The 25,849-nt window shown below is 41.4% G+C and overlaps 1 protein-coding gene across 1 annotated transcript; it reads right to left on the bottom strand.

The window, feature by feature from the left end:
• Positions 1–8,133: 8,133 nt before the first annotated feature.
• LOC101133075 (large ribosomal subunit protein eL32-like) lies at positions 8,134–25,417 on the bottom strand. The gene is made up of 2 exons (XM_055375803.1): positions 25,351–25,417; positions 8,134–8,537 (listed from the first exon to the last, which is right to left on the bottom strand). Exons 1-2 carry the CDS (start codon positions 25,415–25,417, stop codon positions 8,134–8,136), a joined length of 471 nt encoding a protein of 156 aa, XP_055231778.1.
• Between the last annotated feature and the right edge of the window lie 432 nt (positions 25,418–25,849).

Raw genomic sequence — 25,849 nt, 5'->3', positions numbered from 1 at the left:
TACTGATAGCAGGTTAAGATTTTTTTTAAGGCCGGGCGCAGTGGGTCACACCTGTAATCCCAGCACTTTGGGAGGCCGAGGCAGGCGGATCACGAGGTCAGGAGATGGAGACCGTCCTGGCTAACACCGTGAAACTCCGTCTCTACTAAAAATACAAAAAATTAGCCGGGCGGGGTGGCAGGCGCCTGTAGTCCCAGCTACTCGGGAGGCTGAGGCAGGAGAATGGCGTGAACCCGGGAGGCAGAGCTTGCAGTGAGCTGAGATGGCTCTACTGCACTCCAGCCTGGGCGACAGAGCGAGACTCCATCTGAAAAAAAAAAAAAAAAAGATTTTTTTAGAGTGTTTTGTCTTTATGGTATCTTCCACTTGGTTTGTGTAGTCAAAACACTGTATTTTAAAGCAATTTGAAATAATTTTGTTTTTCTCTATGAGGTCATGTATGATGCACTGTAATGTATGAGTGCCTCTAATTGACTGAACCCAAATCCCATCCCAAACCCTGGCTGCAAAAGGGCTTTTTATCTTTTCAGACTCTACATACTGAAATTCATGTTGAACAAATCAGTCTGCTGAGTCTATCCCTATCAGGTTATAGGTAAGGGATTCTAGGTTGTTTGCCAAAAGGCTAATGGGGTAGGGGATCAGGAAATGTGATGACTGCTTAGAATACCTGCTTTAGGGAGGTGAGGGGAAATGGACTCAAGGACACATATTGATTTCTGATTAGTGCTCAGGACCTATCTGAGGAGAGAAGGCTTGCATTCCTAATGGCATTGTCTGCATGACTGCATCTAGTAGCCAAGCTAAGAGGAGAGGAGAGTGGCCTTTGCAATGGTGGGAGTAGTAAAAGAACAGGGGACACAGGATGCTGAGGTGCTGGTAATGGAGGAATTGATGTGATATTGTATGAGCTCTAGACTTCAAAAGAAAGGACTTTAGATGGAAAAATAATGATGAACACTCCAATGAGCCAGGCATTGTCCTAAGCATTTTATATCTGTTAACTCACTTAACCCTTACAACAGTGTTGAGGCAGGTATTATCATTACCTCCATTTTACAGATAAGGAAACTGAGATGCTGAGAAGTTAATTTGTCCAAGGTACACAGCTTGTGGCAGAGCCAGAATTTAAATCCAGACATTCTGGCTCCAGAGACTGAAGCAATGAGACATAATTTTGTACTTAAAACCTTGAGGTCAGGAGTTTGAGACGAGCCTGGCCAACATGATGAAACCCTGTCTCTACTAAAAATACAAAAATTAGTTGGGCATGGTGGCAGGCACCTGTAATCCCAGCTACCTGGGTGGCTGAGGCAGGAGAATCACTTGAACCCTGGAGGCGGAGGTTGCAGTGAGCTGAGATCACACCACTGCACTCCAGCCTGGGTGACAGAGCAAGACTCCATCTCAAAAATAAATAAAAATAAATAAATAAATAAAATATCCTGGGCCAAGCACAGTGGTTCATGCTTGTAATCTCAACACTTTGGGAGGCTGAGGTGGGAGGATGGCTTGAGCCCAGGAGTTCAAGACCAGCCTGGGAAATATGAAAAGACACCATCTCTACTAGATAGATAGATAGATAGATAGATAGATAGATAGATAGATAGATAGATAGATAGATAGATGAATATACAAATAAATAAAATATTCTGCTTACGCAGCAAAGTCACTCCTGGGAATCTATTCCATAGGAATGAAAGTGCTAGTAAGGACATATATAAAAGGACGTTTTATTGCAGTACTGTTTGTAGTTGCAAAAAACTGGATGCCAAGTGAAAGTCTGTCAATAGGAGAATGGTTAAATAAATGATCGTATATCCACAACGTGAATATTACACAGCCATTAGAAAGGATGAATTAGGATAATACTAGGTGACATGAGGGAGTTCCATGAGGTATTGGGAATTGAAAAAGCAAACACCAAGATGCAAAATAGTTGTTAATACATGAAGAAGAAATAATAAATCTGAATGTCATCACTTTGCAACCTCAAATGAATTAATGAATCTACGGATCAATCATCGTGACTGCTAACCTCACAAAAAATTGTCAACCAGACTTTTGGTGCATCCTGAAGGAAAAACACACCATCATCTATAAAGTAATCACAAAAATTCGACCTGAATCTGATACCGTCTCCAGAGCCAAATATAAACTACAGGAAATACAGAAGAAAGAGCATGTTATACTACCAGGAAAGAGCATGTTCCAATGTTTTGGCTTCCCTGGGCCACATTGGAAGAAGAAGAATTGTCTTGGGCCATACATAAAATACACTAACACTAACGATAGCTGATGAGCTAAAAAAAAAAATTGCCAAAAAATCTTATAATGTTTTAAGAAAGTTTACGAATTTGTGTTGGTCCACATTCAAAGCTGTCCTGGGTTGCACGCAGCCCGTGGGGTGCGGGTTGGACCAGCTTGTCCTAGACTATGGGAATACAATCAACAAAATCTAGATCATGGGAAATGCTACAGGACAAATGTTTTGTTTTCAACAATAAATTGCAAGAAAGGCCGGGCGCAGTGGCTCACGCCTGTAATCCCAGCACTTTGGGAGGCCGAGGCGGACGGATCACGAGGTCAGGAGATCAAGACCATCCTGGCTAACACGGTGAAACCCCGTCTCTACTAAAAAAAAAAACCACAAAAAAATTAGCCAGGCATGTTGGCAGGCGCCTGTAGTCCCAGCTACTCGGGAGGCTGAGGCAGGAGAATGGTGTGAACCCGGGAGGCGGAGCTTGCAGTGAGCCGAGATTGCGCCACTGCACTCCACTCTGGGCGACAGAGCGAGACTCCGTCTCAAAAATAAATAAATAAATAAATAAATAAATAAATAAATAAATATAAATTGCAAGAAAAAGATAGAGGGGGACCCTGTGGATTTAAAAGAGATTCAAAAGATATATGAACCAATTGCAAGGATTTGCCCTTATTTGGGTTCTGATTTAAGCAAACACATTGTTTTTTAAAAAGCCATACGTAATATTTATTGGACAATTGGAAATTTAACATTGATTAGACATTTGATAATATTAAGGAATTATTTTTATTTTATCATTATTATTTTTTGCTTTTTTGCTGTGCTAATGGTGTTATGGTTTAAAAAGAATCCTTATCTTTTAGAGATGCATACGAATTATTGACAGATGAAATGATGTGAAGCCCAGCATTTGCTGCAAAATAATAAAGAGGTAAGAGTGAGTGAGAACATAGATAAAATGAGATGACTGGCTCTCAAATAATCATTGTTGAAGCTGGATGACGGGTATTTTGGGTTTATTATACTACTCTGCTTTTAAAATATGTTTGAATTTTTTTCATGATAAAGTTTTTCTAAAATATTATGGGAGGGGGCTAAATATATTTCATTTGCCCCTCCAGATCCACTCTCCACCCCTCCCCACCATGTTCTGTGCCTGGGAGGCTGACCTCTATGGATAGAATGCTTCAATGGGCTCCTGTGCCCTCTGTTGGGTTTGGAAAATGGGATACCTATAGGAGATGGAAGGGAGGAAAGAGAGGGAGATTGGGGTTTTTAATTTCCCAGGTTTTCTCACTGATGAATAATAGTGAACTGTCTGCCTCCAGCAACCAGCCAGGGGTCTCAGCTCACACCAGAGCTTTCTCCACCCATCCCTCTCTATTACTGGTCCCTCCCCTTGCCCCGGGGTACTGCCCTACCCCTGGTGGTTTCCCTATACCCTGCGCACACTTTCTTAAATAGTCCCTTATTACATTCTTCTCAAATTACCCAATTTGGGTGTGCCATCTGTTGCTTACTGGGCCCCTGTCTGATACCAAAGGCAATCAGCAGCGAAAGGCAGGACTAGGGGAGGAAGCCCAGGGGAGGAGTGTAGGAGGGGTTGAAGTGCGAGGCATGGCAACAGAGGACAGAAGTGATAGCCAAAATACTTAACAACTGGTAGAGGACAGGCACCAGCCCATCAGAATGGACTCCATGTGTCAACAACTAGTACTGATACTAGCGCTGATACATTCCAGGTGGATCTCAGCTCTGCTTAAGGGGATCGAGACCTGCAGGACAGGACTGGTTGGGTTATTTGAACTCAAATGTTCCCAGATGGTTGGGGCCTGGTGGTTAGGAAGACTCACAGATTCTCACCTCCCAGGGGAATCTCAGCTGCCAGCAGTGGCTCTGGGGGTGCAGCTGGAGAGCCTTGGTGGCTTCTGGGAAAGCAGCCCTTCAGTTCTCCCTAGAGAGCTGAAGTGGGAAAGGTAAGTAGTGGCTCCATTAGAGGACGGTGCTCAGGCTGCAAAATCCAAATGGAGGTGGGCGGTGAGGGGAGAAAGGGCCTCTTTCTTTTGTTGACATCCTGGTCTCACACAGCAAACAAACCAAAACAAAACAAAACAAAAACTGAGAAGGTAATGCTACAAAGATCATGTGGTTCCCTAACTCTATTGGGACAAAACCTCTTTTAAAATGTTTTAATTTTAAAATACATGCATTTAACATTTTATTTAGCTGATAGTTCAAAATGATCCATACATAAAGAGTATAACCATATATACAGTGAAACATCTCCCTCTAAGGCCTGCCCCATCTGCCCAGTCCCATCTTCCCCAAATAGCCAGTGACTGTAACCTTTCAGAGTCTCACTCTGGTTGCCCAGACTGAAATGCAGTGGCATGATCTTGGCTCACTGTAGCCTCAAATTCCTTGGCTCAGGTGATTCTCCCACTTCAACCTTCTGAGTAGCTGGGACTGCAAGTGCGCGCCACCACACCTGGCTAAATTTTTTTTGTATTTTTAGTAGAGACTGGATTTCACCATATTGCCCAGGCTGGTCTTGAATCCCTGGACTCAAGCAATCCACCAGCCTCGGCCTCCCAAAGTACTGGGATTATAGGCATGAGCCACCACACCCAGCCCAGAGATTTTTTAATGCTGGTATGAACAAATATAAATATACATCCCCAATCCCCTCCTTTTAATACAATGTATGCTCTATTCCGCATCATGCTTTTTTCCCTTAAAAATGTATTGGAGATCTTTCCAAATTGGTACATACAGAGTTTCCTTGTTCTTTATTTTGTTCTAGCTATGTGGTATTCCATTGTGCAGTAATGTATTTAATCATCCTTACTGACTGATATTTAGGTTGTTTCCAACCTTTTAAAATTACTAACAATATACATGTATTGAATGAATGAATAGGTAGGTGAATGTTCAAATGGAAAATGTTGTGCATAAATAATTTCCCATGTCTGCTAATATATCTGTGGAGTAAATTCCTAGAAGTGAACTTACTGGGTCAAAGATCAAGATCATATGCTCCTGTAATTTTGATAGATACTGCAGAATTATCCCATCATATCCACAGATCCTACTCATACTCAAAAGGAGGGAATGATACAGAGTGTGTATGCTAGGGGGCAGGAATTTGGGGGTTGATATAGTTTGTATATTTGTCCCCTCCACATCTCATGTTGAAATGTGACCCCCAGGCCAGGCACGGTGGCTCACGCCTGTAATCTCAGCACTTTTGGAGGCCAAGGCAGGAGGATCACCTGAGTTTCGGAGTTTGAGACCAGCCTGACCAACATGGCAAAACCCCATCTCTACCAAAAATACAAAAATTAGCCATGTGTGGTGGTGGGCACCTGTAATTCCAGCTACTCAGGAGGCTGAGGCAGGAGAATTGCTTGAACCCGGGAGGCAGAGGTTGCAGTGAGTGCTGAGATCGTGCTACTGCACTCCAGCCTAGGTGACAGAGTGAGACTCTGTCTCAAAAAAAAAAAAAAAAGTGACCCCCCCCCCCTCCCAGTGTTGGAGGTGGGGCCTAGTGGGAGGTGTTTGGGTCATGGGGACAGGATCCCTCATGAATGGCTTGATGCCCTCTGCACAGTAATGAGTGAATTCTCAAGCTATGAGTTCACCTGAGAGCTGGTTGTTTAGAGAGTCTGGCACCTCTTCCCCTTTCTCTTGCTCTGTCTCTTGCTTTTTGATACACCTGCTGCCTCTTCCCCTTCTGCCATGAGCGGAAGCTTCCTGAGGCCTCACCAGATGCAGATGCTGGCACCATGCTTCTTATACAGCCTACAAAACTGTGAGCCAAAATAAATCTCTTTTCTTTGTAAATTATCCAGCCTCAGGTATTCCTTTATAACAACACAAAACAGACTAACACAGGAGAATTTTGCCTACCACACCTTCATTTGTTCCTGAGCCCAGCTTTGCTCAGCCGTTGGCTTCAGCCCGGAGTCTAGATGACCTGGCTATTGTCCCTAGTTCAGGGCCCCACAAAAGCCATTCCCCATCCTTGTGTGCACCAGCACCTCCCCTATTTGGTTCTTGGCTAGACTCTGCCTCAGTTTCCTTGTTGCTGGTTGCATATCCATACTTTTTTTTTTTGAGATGGAGTCCTGCTTTGTGCTTCAGGCTGGAATGCAGTGGCATGATCTTGGCTCACTGCACTGCAACCTCTGCCTCCCGAGTAGCTGGAATCACAGGCGTGTGCCACCATGCCTGGCTAATTTTTATATTTTTAGTAGAGATGTGGTCAGGCTAGTGTTGGTCAGGCTAGTCTCGAACTCCTGGCCTCAAGAGATCAGCCCACCTCGGCCTCCCAAAGTGCTGGGATTACAGGTGTGAGCCACTGTGCCTGGCTGCATATCCATACTCTTCTAAAGACCAAATCATTTTACCAGGTGGCTCTCAGCTGCCTACCCCAGGCACTGGGTGTTCCTGTCTCAGCCATCCCATGAAGAGTGGTCAGCATTGCTAGGGTAGGATTCAGAACCTGTAGACAACAATAAACCCATGAGCGCCAACCACACCAGTCACTTCCTGGCCCCTCCTCCCTCTCTTCTGCCTCTGAATACATAATCTTGAAGGGGGCCCACAATGATCCATTAATGCCACTCTCTTTATGATCATGTCTTTAAAATGTATTTCCCCTGGATTTTTTTGTCCTCACACAGTCCTCTTAAGAATCTGAATGACTACATTTTAGTACAATTCCTTCTTATCTTAAGGTATATTTCCTAAACTTCTTCTACCAACAACAGATACTCGTTTCAAGAGTCTCTCTTTAAGGGTCTCTCCTGTCCATCCCCTTCCCTCCAGCCCCCACTTTTCCACCAACCTTTCCACCAGACCACCACAACAGGAGTTACATAGCATGCCCAGAAAAATCTCCTGCCTGAGTGAAATTTGTCTTTTTAGATTTGCAACCCTATTTGTAATGCTAGAGGTATTTTCCCAGGAGAGGTATTTTATGAGTCATTGGGAGACCATTATCCCATAACCACATCTGAGACCATGGATGTTTTCTCACTAAGAAAATTTAGATATTTTCAATATTTACCTAGATAGGAACAGACTATTTTCAGCCACAAATTCCTTTCTGGTGCAGATCAAAATTGTGATAATTTTTTTAAATATGTAAGTCACTTATAGTTAAATTATACAAACACACCAATAGTGCACCAAATAAGATTTTGAAGTCCTTTATGTTTGAGGCTAAGAGTCAAACTCTTGTCTTGTCTTTATCAATGATGACTGCAAATTTTACAAAGGGTAATATGGGAAGAATCTTCCTTAAATCAATCATAGGTAAATACTAACATCTCTCTATATTAGGTGCCAGGATTGACTTTGAAGAAAGTGGCAAAGGGTGTATCTCTCTCCCTCTTCTAGTGACTTGTCACCATGCCTGAAGTCACACCATTAGATGCTTTTCCTCTTAGTCTTACAGGTTTTTTGCTCTTTAGGAGCCCCTCTACTATTCTTTTAAATTTTTTTTTTTGAGACAGAGTCTCACTCTGTCACCCAGGCTGGAGTGCAGTGGTGCAATCTTGGCTCACTGCAACCTCTGCCTCCCGAGTTCAAGAGATTCTCCTGCCTCAGTCTCCCGAATAGCTGGGATTACAGGTGTGCGCCACCACGCCTGGCTAATTTTTGTGTTTTTAGTAGAGACGAGGTTTCGCCATGTTGGCCAGACTGATCTCAAACTCCTGACCTCGGGTGATCTGCCTGCCTCGGCCTCCCAAAGTGCTGGGATTACAGGCGTGAGCTGCCACGCCAGGCCCCCTCTACTATTTTTTTTTTTTTTTGGCAGTTTTTGTGGTTTTCTTTAAACATAAAACATGCACACGAGCCGCCTATTCATTTTCTTTGCTGCGCAGTATGGCATTGAGGTTGTTGACTCTGATGGCCAGCTGGGCTGCTCTTTCCACGATGGCCTTGCAGTTCTTGGAGGAAACATTGTGAGCGATCTTAGCACAGTAAGATTTGTTGCACATCATCAGCACTTCCAGCTCATTGATGTCATGGACCAGGAATTTCTGGAAACCATTGGGCAGCATGTGCTTTGTTTTTTTGTTGCTCCCATAACCAACGTTGGGCTTCAAGATCTGGCCCTTGAACCTTCTACAAACCCTATTGTCGATACCTCTGGGTTTCTGCCAGTTAGGCTTGATTTTGACATACCAGTCTGACTGGTACAGGATGAACTTCTTGGTTCTCTTTTTGACAATCTTGAGTTTCACAAGGGGTCTGAGGGCAGCTGTGATGCCAAGGAGGAGATGGCTGCAACCTCTGTAGGCAGCGCTGAGGAAGAGAGAATATCCTCTACTATTTTATTTTATTGTTTTATTTTTGAGACAGAGTCTTGCTCCATTGCCCAGGCTGCAGTGCAGTGGCACGATCATGGCTCACTACAGCCTCGACCTCCTAGGCTCAAATGATCCTCCTGGGATTACATGTGTGAGCCACCATGCCAGGCCCATTTCTTTTTAAGTTAAGCATTTTATCACGCCTGTAATCCCAGCACTTTGGGAGGCTAAGGCAGGCTAATCACCTGAGATCAGGAGCTTGAGACCAGTCTGGCCAACATGGTGAAACCCCATCTCTACTGAAAATACAAAAAAAAAAAAAAAAAAAAAAAAATTGGCCAGGCATGGTGGCCAAACACCTGTAATCCCAGCTACTCGGGAGGCTGAGGCAGGAGAAATGCTTGAACCCAGGAGACAGAGGTTGCAGTGAGCTGAGATTGCACCACTGCACTCCAGCCTGGGCAACAAGAGCAAAACTCTGTCTCTAAATAAATAAATCAAATAATAAATTAATTAAGCATTTTATTTTGAGATAATTATAGATTCACATGCAGTTGTAAGAAAAAGTATAGAGACATTTCCATATATCCTTTACCCAGTTTCCCCAATGGTAATATCTTGCAAAACTTTAGTCCAATAACACAAGCAGGATATCGACACTATTACATCGTCAGTACAGGTACAGAACATTTCCATCATCACAAGGATTCCCTCATGTTGCCCTTTTATGGCTATACTCCTCTCCCATCTCACCTTGATCCCTGGCAACCACTAATCTGTTATCCACTTCTATGATTTTGTCAAGAAAGTTACAGAAATGGAATCATACAGTATATATAGCCTTTTCTTTCTTTCATTTTCTTTTTCTTTTCTTTTCTTTTTTTTTTAGAAACAGGGTCTCATTCTGTCACCCGGGCTGGAGTGCAGGAGCTTTGACCTCCTGGGCTCAAGCAATCCTCCTGTCATTGCCTCCTGAGTATCTGGACTACAGTGCGCACCAGCATACCTGATTATTTTTTAAATTTTTTGTAGAGATAGGGTCTCACTATGTTGCCCAGACTGGTCTTGAACTCCTTGAATTCCTGGCGTTAAGCGATTTTCCCACCTCAGCCTCCCAAAGTGCTAGCATTACAGGTGTGAGCCACTGTGCCCAGTCAGTTTTTGTTTGTTTGTTTGTTTGTTTGTTTTGTTTTTAACTATTGAGTTTTCAGAGTTCTTTATAGATTCCATATACCAGTCCTTTGTTGGATAATTGGTTTACAAGTATTCTCTCCCAGTTTGTAGCTTGTCTTTTCATCTTCTTAGCAGAATCTTTCCTAGAGAAAAATTTTTAAATTTTGATGAGGTCCAACTTACCTATTTTTCACTTATGGCTTGTGCTTTCGATGTTAAGTCTAAGATCCCTTTGCCTCTGCCTAAACCCCGACAATTTTCACCTATATTATTTTCTAAAGGTTTTCTAATTTCATGTATTACATTTAAGTTGGTGATCCACTTGAGTTAATTGTTGTTCATAAAGAGTAAGATTTAGGTCAAGGTTCATTTTTTTGCCTATGGATGTCCAATTGCTCCAACATCATTTGTTGATAAATCTTTATTTTCTCCATTTAGCTGTTGTGCACCTTTGTCAAAGATCATTTCACCAAACTTGTGTGGGTCTATTTATGGGTTCTGTGTCCTATTCTATTGATCTATGTGTCTTTCCCTCCACCAATAACACACAGTCCTAATTATTGTAGCTATATGATAAGTCTTGAAATTGGGTATAGTAATTCCTCCCACTTTATTCTTCTTTAAATTTTGTTTTTATTGAGGCCGGGGATGGTGGCTCACGCCTGTAACCCCAGCACTTTGGGAGGCTGAGGCAGGTGGATCACCTGAGGTCAGGAGTTCGAGACCAGCCTGACCAACATGGTGGAACCCCGTCTTTACTAAATACAAAAAGTTAGCCAGAGGTGGTGGCACATGCCTGTAATCCCAGCTTCTTGGGAGGCTGAGGTAGGAGAATTGCTTGAACCCGGGAGGCGGAGGTTGCATTGAGCTGAGATCGTGCCATTGCACTCCAGCCTGAGCAACAAGAGCGAAACTCCATCTCAAAAAAAAAAAAAAAAAATTGTTTTCACTAGTCTAGTTCCTTACTTTTCCATATAAATTTTAGAATAATCTTGTGTATATCTGTAAAAATTCTTGCTGGGAATTTGATAGTATTTGCATTAAACCTGTATATCAATAGACGTATTTACTATGTTGAATCTTCCAATCCGTGAACATAGTATATTTCTCCAGATATTTAAATCTTTTATTTCTTTCATCAACATTTTTGTAGTTTTCACCATATAAGTCCTATATATGTTTTTTTTTCACTTTTATCGTGTTTAAATATACATAAAGTGTATCATTTTAACCTTTTTTTTTTTTTGAGACAAGATCTTGCTCTGTCACCCAGGCTGGAGTGCAGTGGCACGATCACAGCTCAATACAACCTCCACCTCCTGGGTTCAAGCTATCCTCCCACCTCAGCTTACCTAGTAGCTGGGACCACAGGCACACACCACCATGCCTGGCTAATTTTTGTATTTTTTTTGTAGAGACAGGGTTTTGCCATGTTGCCCAGGCTGGTCTCAAACTCCTGGACTCCAGTGATCTACTTGCCTCAGCCTCCCAAAGTGTTGGGATTACAGGCGTGAGCCAGTGCACCTGGCCTTAACCATTTTTAAGTGTATAGTTCGGTGGCATTAAATATATTCATAATGTTGTGCAACCATCATTACTTTCCATCTCCATAATTCTTTTCATCATGTAAAACTGAAACTCTATACGTATTAAACATAACTCCCCACTTCCCAATTCCCCCAGCCCCTGGCAGCTACCATTCTACTGTCTTTTTCTATGATTTTGACTATTCTAAGTACCTCATATAAGTGGAATCATACAGTATTTGTCTTTTTATGACTGGCTTATTTCACTTAGCATAATGTCTTCAAGGTTTATCCATGTTGTAGCATGTGCCAGAATTTCCTTCCTTTTTAAGGCTGAATAATATTCCATTGTAATGGATAGACCACATTTTGCTTACCCATCTATCTGTTGATGGACGTTTGGATTGCTTCTACATTTCAGCATTTGTGAATAATGCTGCTATAAACATGGGTATATAAATATCTCTTCAGGACCCTGCTTTCAATTCTTTGGGGTATATACCCAGAAATTGAATTGTTGAATCATATGACAATCCTATTTGTAATTTTTAAAGGAACTGCCATGCTGTTTTCCACAGTGACTGTATCATTTTATATTCCCACCAACAGTGTATAAGGGTTCCAATTTCTCCACATCCTTACCAACACCTTTTACTTTCTGTTTGTTTGTTTGTTTGTTTGCTTTTGTTTTTTTGAGACAGAGTCTCCCTCTGTTGTCCAGGCTGGAGTTCAGTGGTGTGATCTCAGCTCACTGCTACCTCCGTCTCCCAGGTTCAAGTGATTCTCCTGCCTCTGTCTGCTGTGTAGCTGGGACCATAGGTGCAAGCCACCACGCCCTGCTAATTTTTGTATTTTTAGTAGAAACGGGGTTTTGCCAGGCTGGTCTTGAACTCCTGACCTCAGGGATCAACCTGCTTTGGCCTCCAAAAGTGCTGGGATTACAGGCATGAGCCACCGCACCCAGCCCTACTTTCTGTTTTTTTAAATAGTAGCCACCCTAATAGATGTGTTATATCATTGTAATTTTGATTTGCATTTCCCAAATGATTAATGATATTGAGCATCTTTTCATGTGCTTATTGGCCATCTATATATCTTCTTTGGAGAATGTTATGTTTTGTTCTGAATTATTTTAAATGATACTTTATTTTCAATTGTGAATATGTTCACATGTTCATTGCCAGTATATAAAAATACAATTGATTTTTAATGTTATTCTTGAACACTGTCTTTGCTGAAATCACTTATCAGTTCTAGTAGGTTTTTGTTTTGTTTTGTTTGTAAATCCCTTAGGATTTTCTACATGTACTACCATGCCATCAACAAATAGGGACAGTTTGAAAGAATTCCTTCCAATCTGTATGCCTTATATTCCTTTTTCTTGCCTTATTGTGCCGGCTAGAACTTCCAGTACTATGTTGAATATGAGTAGTGAGAGTGGCCATTTTCGGCTTCTTCCCTATCCTAAGGGGAAAGCATTCAGTCTTTTGTTGTTTTTTGTTGTTTTTTAGATGGAGTCTCGCTCTGTTGCCCAGGCTGAAGTGCAGTGGTGCAATCTCGGCTCACTGCAACCTTCACCTCCCGGGTTCAAGTGATTCTTCTGCCTCAGCCTCCTGAGTAGCTGGGATTACAGACATGTGCCACCATGCCTGGCTAATTTTTGTATTTTTAATAGAGACGGGGTTTCACCATATTGGCCAGGCTGGTCTTGAACTCCCGACCTCATGATCCGCCCACCTCAGCCTCCCAAAGTGCTGGGATTACAGGCGTGAGCCACCACGCCCGGCCAGCATTCGGTCTTTTATCATTAAGTATTATATTAACTGTAGGGTTTTTGTAGATGCTCTTATCAAGTTGAAAAAGTTCCCCTCTATTCCTAATTTGCTTAGAGTTTTCTGATTATCATAAGTGGGTATTGAATTTTGTCAAATGCTTTTTCTTTATCAATTGATATGGTCACATGAGTTTTCTTCTTTAGCTTAGTAATATGGTGAATTCTATTAAGTAGTTTTAGCAAACTGAACCAGCCTTGCACCCCAGGAATAAAGTCTACTTTATCATGTTGTATAATTCTTTTTATATATTGTTGAATTTTATTTGCTAATATTTAGTTAAGAACTTTTGCATGTATATTCATGAGGAAAATTGGTCTGTAATATCTTTTTTTTTTGTACTATCTTTGTCTAGTTTTCTTACCAAGATAATAGCTTCATAAAATGAATTGAGAAGTGTTCCATCCTCTTCTATTTTCTAAAGCAGATTGTTTAGAATTAGTTTAATTCTTTTACATCTGGTAGAATTTCCCAGTGGAATCATCTGATATTTCTTTTTTGGGAGAAGTTAAATTACAAATTCAATTTCCTTAATATACAGAGATTCAAACTATATATTTCATATTGGGTGAGTTGTTTTAGTTTGTTATTTTTGATTAATTGGTCTATTTCCTCTAAGTTGTCAAATTTATGTGTAGAGTTGTTCATAGTATTCCCTTATTTTACTTTTGATGTCTGCAGGGTCTATAGTGATAGTCCCTATTTCATTTCTGATATAGTGATAGCCCCTATTTCATTTCTGATATTGGTAATTTTATCTTTTTCTTTCTTTGTCAATCTTGATAGAGATTTGTCAATTTTATTGATGATTTCAAAGAGCAAGCTCTGTGTTTCATTGATTTTCTCTATTGTTTTGCTGTTTTCAATTTCATTGATTTCTGCTCTTATCTTTATTACGCATCTCCTTTTGCTTGGTTTGGGTTTATTTTGCTTTTCTTTTTCTATATTTTTTTTCTCATAGCCACTACCAGGACCCATTTTTCTAAATTCTTGAGGTATATTCTGCTCTTGTTGAGTAGAGTATTCTATACATGTTGATTAGACCCTGTTGGTTGATGATATTGTTGAGCTTTTCTATATCCTTGCTGATTTTCTGGCTAGTTGTACTATCAGTTGTTGAGAGAGGGATGTTGACGTCTGTAATTGTGAATTTGCATATTTCTCCTTTCAGTTCTATCAGATCTTGATTCACATACTTTGCTGCTCTGTTACTTAGTGCAAACACATTTTAGGAGTGCTATGTCCTTTTGGTGTACTGACCCATTTATCATTATATAATGTCCTTTTCTGTCTGTGGTAAATTGCTTTTCTTTGCAGTCTACTTTATCTGATATAATAGAGCTTTTCCTATTTCGTTGTGATTAATGCTTGTATTATACATCTTTTTCCATCCTTTTACTTTCAATCTGCCTTTATCATTATATTGTAAATAAGTTTCTTATAGACAGTATATAGCTGGGTCATGCTTTTTGATCCACTCTGCCAAAGTAGTATATTTAGACAATCTACATTAAATATAATTATATTTGCTACTTTATTTCTTGTTTTCTGTTTGTTATTTCTCCTTTTCATTTTCTACTTTCTTTCTCCTGCCTTCCATATTGATTTATTTATAGTGTCCTTTAGTGTATCTCTTTATATTGTTTTCTTATTGATTTCTCCAGGAATTACATTATACATACATATCTATCACGGTCTACTTGGGTCATCACTTTGCCAGTTTGAGTGAAGCATAAAAATCTAACCTCTATGTCTATTTATTCTCCCCCATTTATATAATTGTCTTGAAATTTCTTCCAGAGCCATTTAAAACTATATCAGTGTTATATTTTTTGCTTAAACTGTCAAATATGATTTATAAAACCCAGAAGGAGAAGGAAAGTCTATTGTATTTACCCAGATCTTTTGCTTGTCATGTTCTCTCTTCCTTTCTCATGTTCCAAGGTTACTTCTTTTATCATTTCCTTTTTGTTTAATCAACTTCCTTTAGCCATTATTTAGAGTAGATCTGCTGGTAACAAATTATCTTAGTTTCCCTATATTTGAGAATGTCTTTATTTCCCCTTCATTCCTGAAGGATATTTTCACTGGATATAGAAATGCAGGTTGAGGCTGGGTGCAGTGGCTCACACCTGTAATCCCAGCACTTTGGGAGGCCAAGGTGGGCGGATCACTTGAGGTCAGGAGTTTGAGACCAACCTGGCCAACATGGTGAAACCTCGTCTCTACTAAAAATACAAAAATTATCCGGGTGTGGTGGCAGGCACCTGCAGTCCCAGCTACTCGGGAGGCTGAGGCAGGAAAATCATTTGAACCCGGGAGGCGGAGGTTGCAGTAAGCCGAGATTGCACCACTGCACTCCAGCCTGGGTGGCAGAGCAAGATTCCATCTCAAAAAAAAAAAAAAAAAGAAAAGAAATGCAGGTTGACAATTCTTTTTTTTTTTTCTGCTTTCTTTTTTTTATTTTTTTTATTTTTTATTTTTTTTATTTTTTATTTTTTTTATTTTTTATTTTTATTATACTTTAAGTTTTAGGGTACATGTGCACATTGTGCAGGTTAGTTACATATGTATACATGTGCCATGCTGGTGCACTGCACCCACTAACTCGTCATCTAGCATTAGGTATATCTCCCAGTGCTATCCCTCCCCCCTCCCCCCACCCCACAACAGTCCCCAGAGTGTGATATTCCCCTTCCTGTGTCCATGTGATCTCATTGTTCAATTCCCACCTATGAGTGAGAATATGCAGTGTTTGGTTTTTTGTTCTTGCGATAGTTTACTGAGAATGATGGTTTCCAATTTCATCCATGTCCCTACAAAGGACATGAACTCATCATTTTTTATGGCTGCATAGTATTCCATGGTGTATATGTGCCACATTTTCTTAATCCAGTCTATCATTGTTGGACATTTGGGTTGGTTCCAAGTCTTTGCTATTGTGAATAATGCCGCAATAAACATACGTGTGCATGTGTCTTTATAGCAGCATGATTTATAGTCCTTTGGGTATATACGCAGTAATGGGATGGCTTGGTCAAATGGTATTTCTAGTTCTAGATCCCTGAGGAATCGCCACACTGACTTCCATAAGGGTTGAACTAGTTTACAGTCCCATCAACAGTGTAAAAGTGTTCCTATTTCTCCACATCCTCTCCAGCACCTGTTGTTTCCTGATTTTTTAATGATTGCCATTCTAACTGGTGTGAGATGGTATCTCATTGTGGTTTTGATTTGCATTTCTCTGATGGCCAGTGATGATGAGCATTTTTTCATGTGTTTTTTGGCTGCATAAATGTCTTCTTTTGAGAAGTGTCTGTTCATATCCTTCGCCCACTTTTTGATGGGGTTCTTTGTTTTTTTCTTGTAAATTTGTTTGAGTTCATTGTAGATTCTGGATATTAGCCCTTTGTCAGATGAGTAGGTTGCGAAAATTTTCTCCCATTTTGTAGGTTGCCTGTTCACTCTGATGGTAGTTTCTTTTGCTGTGCAGAAGCTCTTAAGTTTAATTAGATCCCATTTGTCAATTTTGGCTTTTGTTGCCATTGCTTTTGGTGTTTCGGACATGAAGTCCTTGCCCACGCCTATGTCCTGAATGGTAATGCCTAGGTTTTCTTCTAGGGTTTTTATGGTTTTAGGTCTAACGTTTAAATCTTTAATCCATCTTGAATTGATTTTTGTATAAGGTGTAAGGAAGGGATCCAGTTTCAGCTTTCTACATATGGCTAGCCAGTTTTCCCAGCACCATTTATTAAATAGGGAATCCTTTCCCCATTGCTTGTTTTTCTCAGGTTCATCAAAGATCAGATAGTTGTAGGTATGCGGCGTTATTTCTGAGGGCTCTGTTCTGTTCCATTGATCTATATCTCTGTTTTGGTACCAGTACCATGCTGTTTTGGTTACTGTAGCCTTGTAGTATAGTTTGAAGTCAGGTAGTGTGATGCCTCCAGCTTTGTTCTTTTGGCTTAGGATTGACTTGGCAATGCGGGCTCTTTTTTGGTTCCATATGAACTTTTAAGTAGTTTTTTCCAATTCTGTGAAGAAAGTCGTTGGTAGCTTGATGGGGATGGCATTGAATCTGTAAATGACCTTGGGCAGTATGGCCATTTTCACGATATTGATTCTTCCTACCCATGAGCATGGAATGTTCTTCCATTTGTTTGTATCCTCTTTTATTTCCTTGAGCAGTGGTTTGTAGTTCTCCTTGAAGAGGTCCTTCACATCCCTTGTAAGTTGGATTCCTAGGTATTTTATTCTCTTTGAAGCAATTGTGAATGGGAGTTCACTCATGATTTGGCTCTCTGTTTGTCTGTTGTTGGTGTATAAGAATGCTTGTGATTTTTGTACATTGATTTTGTATCCTGAGACTTTGCTGAAGTTGCTTATCAGCTTAAGGAGATTTTGGGCTGAGACAATGGGGTTTTCTAGATAAACAATCATGTCGTCTGCAAACAGGGACAATTTGACTTCCTCTTTTCCTAATTGAATACCCTTTATTTCCTTCTCCTGCCTGATTGCCCTGGCCAGAACTTCCAACACTATGTTGAATAGGAGCGGTGAGAGAGGGCATCCCTGTCTTGTGCCAGTTTTCAAAGGGAATGCTTCCAGTTTTTGCCCATTCAGTATGATATTGGCTGTGGGTTTGTCATAGATAGCTCTTATTATTTTGAAATACGTCCCATCAATACCTAATTTATTGAGAGTTTTTAGCATGAAGGGTTGTTGAATTTTGTCAAAGGCTTTTTCTGCATCTATTGAGATAATCATGTGGTTTTTGTCTTTGGCTCTGTTTATATGCTGGATTACATTTATTGATTTGCATATATTGAACCAGCCTTGCATCCCAGGGATGAAGCCCACTTGATCATGGTGGATAAGCTTTTTGATGTGCTGCTGGATTCGGTTTGCCAGTATTTTATTGAGGATTTTTGCATCAATGTTCATCAAGGATATTGGTCTAAAATTCTCTTTTTTGGTTGTGTCTCTGCCCGGCTTTGGTATCAGAATGATGCTGGCCTCATAAAATGAGTTAGGGAGGATTCCCTCTTTTTCTATTGATTGGAATAGTTTCAGAAGCAATGGTACCAGTTCCTCCTTGTACCTCTGGTAGAATTCGGCTGTGAATCCATCTGGTCCTGGACTCTTTTTGGTTGGTAAACTATTGACTATTGCCACAATTTCAGCTCCTGTTATTGGTCTATTCAGAGATTCAACTTCTTCCTGGTTTAGTCTTGGGAGAGTGTATGTGTCAAGGAATTTATCCATTTCTTCTAGATTTTCTAGTTTATTTGCGTAGAGGTGTTTGTAGTATTCTCTGATGGTAGTTTGTATTTCTGTGGGATCAGTGGTGATATCCCCTTTATCATTTTTTATTGTGTCTATTTGATTCTTCTCTCTTTTTTTCTTTATTAGTCTTGCTAGCGGTCTATCAATTTTGTTGATCCTTTCAAAAAACCAGCTCCTGGACTCATTAATTTTTTGAAGAGTTTTTTGTGTCTCTATTTCCTTCAGTTCTGCTCTGATTTTAGTTATTTCTTGCCTTCTGCTAGCTTTTGAATGTGTTTGCTCTTGCTTTTCTAGTTCTTTTAATTGTGATGTTAGGGTGTCAATTTTGGATCTTTCCTGCTTTCTCTTGTGGGCATTTAGTGCTATAAATTTCCCTCTACACACTGCTTTGAATGCATCCCAGAGATTCTGGTATGTTGTGTCTTTGTTCTCGTTGGTTTCAAAGAACATCTTTATTTCTGCCTTCATTTCGTTATGTACCCAGTAGTCATTCAGGAGCAGGTTGTTCAGTTTCCATGTAGTTGAGCGGCTTTGAGTGAGATTTTTAATCCTGAGTTCTAGTTTGATTGCACTGTGGTCTGAGAGATAGTTTGTTATAATTTCTGTTCTTTTACATTTGCTGAGGAGAGCTTTACTTCCAAGTATGTGGTCAATTTTGGAATAGGTGTGGTGTGGTGCTGAAAAAAATGTATATTCTGTTGATTTGGGGTGGAGAGTTCTGTAGATGTCTATTAGGTCCGCTTGGTGCAGAGCTGAGTTCAATTCCTGGGTATCCTTGTTGACTTTCTGTCTCGTTGATCTGTCTAATGTTGACAGTGGGGTGTTAAAGTCTCCCATTATTAATGTGTGGGAGTCTAAGTCTCTTTGTAGGTCACTCAGGACTTGCTTTATGAATCTGGGTGCTCCTGTATTGGGTGCATATATATTTAGGATAGTTAGCTCTTCTTGTTGAATTGATCCCTTTACGATTATGTAATGGCCTTCTTTGTCTCTTTTGATCTTTGTTGGATTAAAGTCTGTTTTATCAGAGACTAGGATTGCAACCCCTGCCTTTTTTTGTTTTCCATTTGCTTGGTAGATCTTCCTCCATCCTTTTATTTTGAGCCTATGTGTGTCTCTGCACGTGAGATGGGTTTCCTGAATACAGCACACTGATGGGTCTTGACTCTTTATCCAACTTGCCAGTCTGTGTCTTTTAATTGGAGAATTTAGTCCATTTACATTTAAAGTCAATATTGTTATGTGTGAATTTGATCCTGTCATTATGATGTTAGCTGGTGATTTTGCTCATTAGTTGATGCAGTTTCTTCCTAGTCTTGATGGTCTTTACATTTTGGCATGATTTTGCAGCGGCTGGTACCGGTTGTTCCTTTCCATGTTTAGCGCTTCCTTCAGGAGCTCTTTTAGGGCAGGCCTGGTGGTGACAAAATCTCTCAGCATTTGCTTGTCTGTAAAGTATTTTATTCCTCCTTCACTTATGAAGCTTAGTTTGGCTGGATATGAAATTCTGGGTTGAAAATTCTTTTCTTTAAGAATGTTGAATATTGGCCCCCACTCTCTTCTAGCTTGTAGGGTTTCTGCCGAGAAATCCGCTGTTAGTCTGATGGGCTTCCCTTTGAGGGTAACCCGACCTTTCTCTCTGGCTGCCCTTAACATTTTTTCCTTCATTTCAACTTTGGTGAATCTGACAATTATGTGTCTTGGAGTTGCACTTCTCGAGGAGTATCTTTGTGGCGTTCTCTGTATTTCCTGAATCTGAATGTTGGCCTGCCTTGCTAGATTGGGGAAGTTCTCCTGGATAATATGCTGCAGAGTGTTTTCCAACTTGGTTCCATTCTCCGCATCACTTTCAGGTACACCAATCAGACGTAGATTTGGTCTTTTCACATAGTCCCATATTTCTTGGAGGCTTTGCTCATTTCTTTTTATTCTTTTTTCTCTAGACTTCCCTTCTCGCTTCATTTCATTCATTTCATCTTCCATTGCTGATACCCTTTCTTCCAGTTGATCGCATCGGCTCCTGAGGCTTCTGCATTCTTCACGTAGTTCTCGAGCCTTGGTTTTCAGCTCCATCAGCTCCTTTAAGCACTTCTCTGTATTGGTTATTCTAGTTATACATTCGTCTAAATTTTTTTCAAAGTTTTCAACTTCTTTGCCTTTGGTTTGAATGTCCTCCCGTAGCTCAGAGTAATTTGATCGTCTGAAGCCTTCTTCTCTCAGCTCGTCAAAATCATTCTCCATCCAGCTTTGTTCCGTTGCTGGTGAGGAACTGCGTTCCTTTGGAGGAGGAGAGGTGCTCTGCGTTTTAGAGTTTCCAGTTTTTCTGTTCTGTTTTTTCCCCATCTTTGTGGTTTTATCTACTTTTGGTCTTTGATGATGGTGATGTACAGATGGGTTTTCGGTGTGGATGTCCTTTCTGTTTGTTAGTTTTCCTTCTAACAGACAGGACCCTCAGCTGCAGGTCTGTTGGAATACCCTGCCGTGTGAGGTGTCAGTGTGCCCCTGCTTGGGGGTGCCTCCCAGTTAGGCTGCTCAGGGGTCAGGGGTCAGGGACCCACTTGAGGAGGCAGTCTGCCCGTTCTCAGATCTCCAGCTGCGTGCTGGGAGAACCACTGCTCTCTTCAAAGCTGTCAGACAGGGACATTTAAGTCTGCAGAGGTTACTGCTGTCTTTTTGTTTGTCTGTGCCCTGCCCCCAGAGGTGGAGCCTACAGAGGCAGGCAGGCCTCCTTGAGCTGTGGTGGGCTCCACCCAGTTCGAGCTTCCCGGCTGCTTTGTTTACCTAAGCAAGCCTGGGCAATGGCGGGCGCCCCTCCCCCAGCCTCGCTGCCGCCTTGCAGTTTGATCTCAGACTGCTGTGCTAGCAATCAGCGAGATTCCGTGGGCGTAGGACCCTCCGAGCCAGGTGTGGGATATAGTCTCGTGGTGCGCCATTTTTTAAGCCGGTCTGAAAAGCGCAATATTCGGGTGGGAGTGACCCGATTTTCCAGGTGCGTCCGTCACCCCTTTCTTTGACTCGGAAAGGGAACTCCCTGACCCCTTGCGCTTCCCAGGTGAGGCAATGCCTCGCCCTGCTTCGGCTCGCGCACGGTGCACGCACCCACTGGCCTGTGCCCCCTGTCTGGCACTCCCTAGTGAGATGAACCCGGTACCTCAGATGGAAATGCAGAAATCACCCGTCTTCTGCGTCGCTCACGCTGGGAGCTGTAGACCGGAGCTGTTCCTATTCGGCCATCTTGGCTCCTCCCCGTGTCTCGACAATTCTTTTCTTTTAGTACTTGAAAGATATTGTGCCACTTCCTTCTACTCTGTCTCCTAATGTGAAATCCTGTTATTCGGTTGTTTTTCTCTTGCCATAAGATGTCATTTATCTTTTGATGCCTTCATAATTTTTTCTTTGTCTTTAGTTTATAGAAGTTTGATTATATGTGTCTCAGTTTGAATTTCTTTGGGTTTATTCTGTTTAGAGTTCACTCAGCCTCTTGAATCTATAGGTTTATGTCTTTTGCCAAATTGGGGTGTTTTTAGCCATTATTTCTTTGAATACTTTCTTAGCCCTACCCTCTTTATCCTCTCCTTTTGGGTCTTCAGTAATACCAATGCTACATCTTTTGTTAAAGTCCTACATGTTCCTGAGGCGCTGTTAATTTATTTATTTATTCTATATTTTATTTGTGTCAAGTGTGCTTGTAATTGCTCATTGCATTATTTTTATGATGGCTGCTTTAAAATTTGTGTCAGAAAATTTTATCTCATGTTTCATCTCAGTGTTGGCATCTAAAGATTATCTTTGTTCATTCAGTTTGAGATTTTCCTTGTTTCTAGTGTAATGAGTGATTTTTGATTGAAACTTGGACACTTTGGGTATTATGTTATGACTCTGTATCTTATTTAAACCTGATGTTTTAGCTGGCTTTTTGGACACTACATTGGCAAGGGAAGGGGGTGGGGTGTCCCCTCATTACTGCCAGGTCAGCATAGAAAGTCTTTTCAGCCTCTGTTGACATCTCGGGGGGTGCTCTTTATTATTGCTGGGTGGGGTGGGAGTTCAGGCTCCTCACTAGGCCTCCACTGACACCTCAGGGAGAGGATGGCATCAATACTGCTGAGCAATGGTGAAAGTCCTGACTTTCTACTATGCTTCTTCTGATACTGCCCAAGGAGGAAGGATGCGGGCTGGAAGTACAGGTTGCCTATGTGGTTTCCTCATCACTACCCAGCAGGGATAAACGTACTGGCTCCATACTTGGCCTTCTCTGAAGATATCCCAGTGGGTGGGTTAGGGCACATTGCTATAGCCTGGCGAGTGGAATTCTAGGCTCCCCACTTGGCCTCTGCTGGTATGAATGAGGATGGGGCTACATTTTTTTTTTTTTTCCTGTGGTGTTTAGTCAGAGCACAGCAGTTTCTGTCTAAAAGTTTTCTCTTTTCTTGTGTTGTTCCTTTCTTGGCCCTTTGGCCAGATAGAGCAGTTTTTGTTAGGCCTTTTTTAGTTTGCACTTATTGATATTTCCGAGTGCCATCTTCTTCAAAGTCTCCTCCTCTCAAAGAAAGTGCCTCCTTTCAAAGTCTTCTTATGTTTATTTCATATATAATGTCCAGAGTTTTTCACTGTACTTAGTAGGAGGAGTAAGGAAAAGTATGCCTACTTCTTCTTGGAAGCCGGAATTTCCAAGTTTTAAAGACTTGTTATTAAATCATACCATACATATGGAAAAGGGCACATATCTTAAGCATACAGGACAATGAAGCTTTACCAACAATACACCCATGTAACCAGAATGCAGATCAAGAAACCGAACACAACCAATACCTTTCAGAAGCTTCCTTATGTTCCCTCTGATCACAAGCCCCCCACCCCTGCAAAGTTAACCACTATCCTAATTCCTGACAGTATAGATTAGTGTTCTCTATCTTTGTGCTTTATATAATGGGCCCCTTTAAAATATGTAAATACCCTTGGGAGATTTAATGTCCTAAGATGTCATTGACCAACACCTTACAATGAATAAATTTATCATATAATTTTATTTACATTTGATAACAATACATTTATTAATAACATTATAAAACACATTAAAGTTATAATAACCTTTCTCATGCTTCATATCATTTGATTCTTACAAATGCCTATGAAATAGATTGTATTATTAACCTCATTTAAGGTGAGAAAATTTAGGCTCAAAGAAGTTAAACGATTTGTCTAAGGTCACCCAAGTAACAGGCAGAAAGATTTGGCAGCCCTGGAAGAAAGGGACCTTCTTTGTCCACCTGTCCATGCATCAATTTCAGAGAAGAATCTGATTGGCTCTGGTTTAGTCTTCTGACCACTAAATGTCAAGGGCGGGAAAGAACACTGATTGACCTAGCCATCATAGTCATGTGGAGTCAGGGAGGGGATCTTCAAGTGACCCAGAGGAGGGATTGAGAAAGCAAGCTAGACAGACAAAACTTCACTTACCACAGCCCCTAGTGGGAACAAAAACAATTATTCCTATTTCTTGATTTTTATGGACATGTTAAAATAATCAAAACTCCTGTGTCTTTTTTTTTTGCCTCATTCTCTGTGTCCACATATGACTCATTTTAAGAGTTTAGAATCACATTTTCTATTACCTGGAATGGATTGGAATGGAAGAGACTCTTTATCCTCTTAGTATATAGATGAGGGAAAGGAGGATGATAAGACAGTATTTTGCCCAATTTCATATACATACTTGTTTTATGTTTTTTCCTCCACATTCATGTATCATAAGAATAACTTCATGAAATTAACAATTTAATGAAAAAAATTATTCTCTAACCCCAATGCCCCAACATATTTTCATGTGTCTTCCAGTCTTTGTCAAGTTATCTATTTATCTATATTTATATACTTACATATAAATACCATCAAGCCTGGTTAATTTCTTATGTTTTTGTAGGGACAGGGTCTCGCCATGTTGAGCAGGCTGGTCTCGAATTCCTGGCCTCAAGTGATCCTCCCACCTCGGCCAAAGTGCTGGGATTACAGTCATGAGCCACTGCGCCCAGCCACTAACTGATTGTTTTGATCCTAGCGGAAAATTATTCAAAGCAAAACCTCTCAGGGACATCAACATTTGAGAAGGAGACCCTTTTAAGACAGAAAAGTGTTCCTGAACTGGAGAGAGGAAATCTGCTCTTAGAAGGCCCTCTACTAAAAGACAGACTTTGCCATAGTGCTGGTGTTGCAAAGCCAGCCAGTAAGACCGTCCCCACCCCCAAAGAGCTCAAGTTTCTGGTTTCATTTCATGCACCTTTGGTAACCTCCAGCTAAATGCAGGCTGCCCCACCTCTGCCTAGAATAATAAGGGGTTCTTGGACTCTCCATCAATAGGTCCTGTCAGACAAGCCATCTGTATCATTCCAGGTCCTGGCAGGAAACAGATGGCACCCTCAGATTGAGTAAATTGAGAAGAGTTTAATAAAGAGACTATTTACAAAGGAATATCAGGGTATAGGGAAACCACAGGCCAGAAGGAGCAGAAGGAGAAAGCAATCACTGGAAACTGGAGAGAGAAAATCCTGTGAAGAGGGCCTCTTGACAGGAGCTGTGGCTTTTGGTCCAGGGACACAGCCAGCCAGCTCTCAAGAAGGTATTTGGGGGAAATAAATACTCTGACCTCTCTCCTTTCGGTTTTCCACCTCCTGCTAGTAGCCAAGGTCAACTGGAAGGCAGAGGGCATAGAAACCGTTTGATGGAGTTCATCCAGGCCCGCCTCTAGGAGCATAGAGTGGGTGGAGAAGGGTGGGGTGGGTCTGGAGGGGTCAAAGGAAGCCATGTGGTCCACCATGTGATTTTGGAAGTACTCTGCTGCAGTTCTTTGTCCAGGTTGGTTGCTATCAGCACTTCTGGTGGGGTTGGGGGTGGAGGTGGGGGGTTGGGGTGGCCTCTTCCTATTTCTAGCAGGAGGTAGAGCAACTTACCTGGTCCTGTTCTGCCTGGGTTGTAGGCTCTCTGTTCATCTCCAGTGCCCACAAAAGGCAGTGTCATCCACGAAAGAGGATGCCTGCTCTGAGCCCCAGCCTCTAGGCGGGGGCTACCTTCCCATACCTGTCCTGCCCGTCTTTTTCTTTTTCGTTTTCTTCTCTTCTTTTCTTTTTTTTTTTTTTTTTTTTTTTTGGTGGAGTCTCATTCTGTAGCCCAGGCTGGAATGCAGTGGCATGATTTCTGCTCACTGCAACCTCTGCCTCCTGGGTTCAAGAGATTCTCCTGCCTCAGCCTCCCGAGTAGCTGGGGCTACAGGTGCGTGCCACCACGCCTGGCTACTTTTTGTATTTTTAGTAGAGATGGAGTTTTACTATGTTGGCTAGGCTGGTCTCAAATTCCTGGCCTCAAGTGATCCGCCCACCTTGGCCTCCCAAAATGTTGGGATTACAGGTGTGAGCCACCGTGCCTGGCCATGCCAGCCCTATTTCTTGTCCA

The sequence above is a fragment of the Gorilla gorilla genome, chromosome X, assembly GCF_029281585.2.
Source record: "Gorilla gorilla gorilla isolate KB3781 chromosome X, NHGRI_mGorGor1-v2.1_pri, whole genome shotgun sequence".
Classification (NCBI taxonomy): domain Eukaryota; kingdom Metazoa; phylum Chordata; class Mammalia; order Primates; family Hominidae; genus Gorilla; species Gorilla gorilla.
Note: the sequence above shows the minus strand (reverse complement) of the source record. Positions and strands in the feature narration are given on the sequence as shown.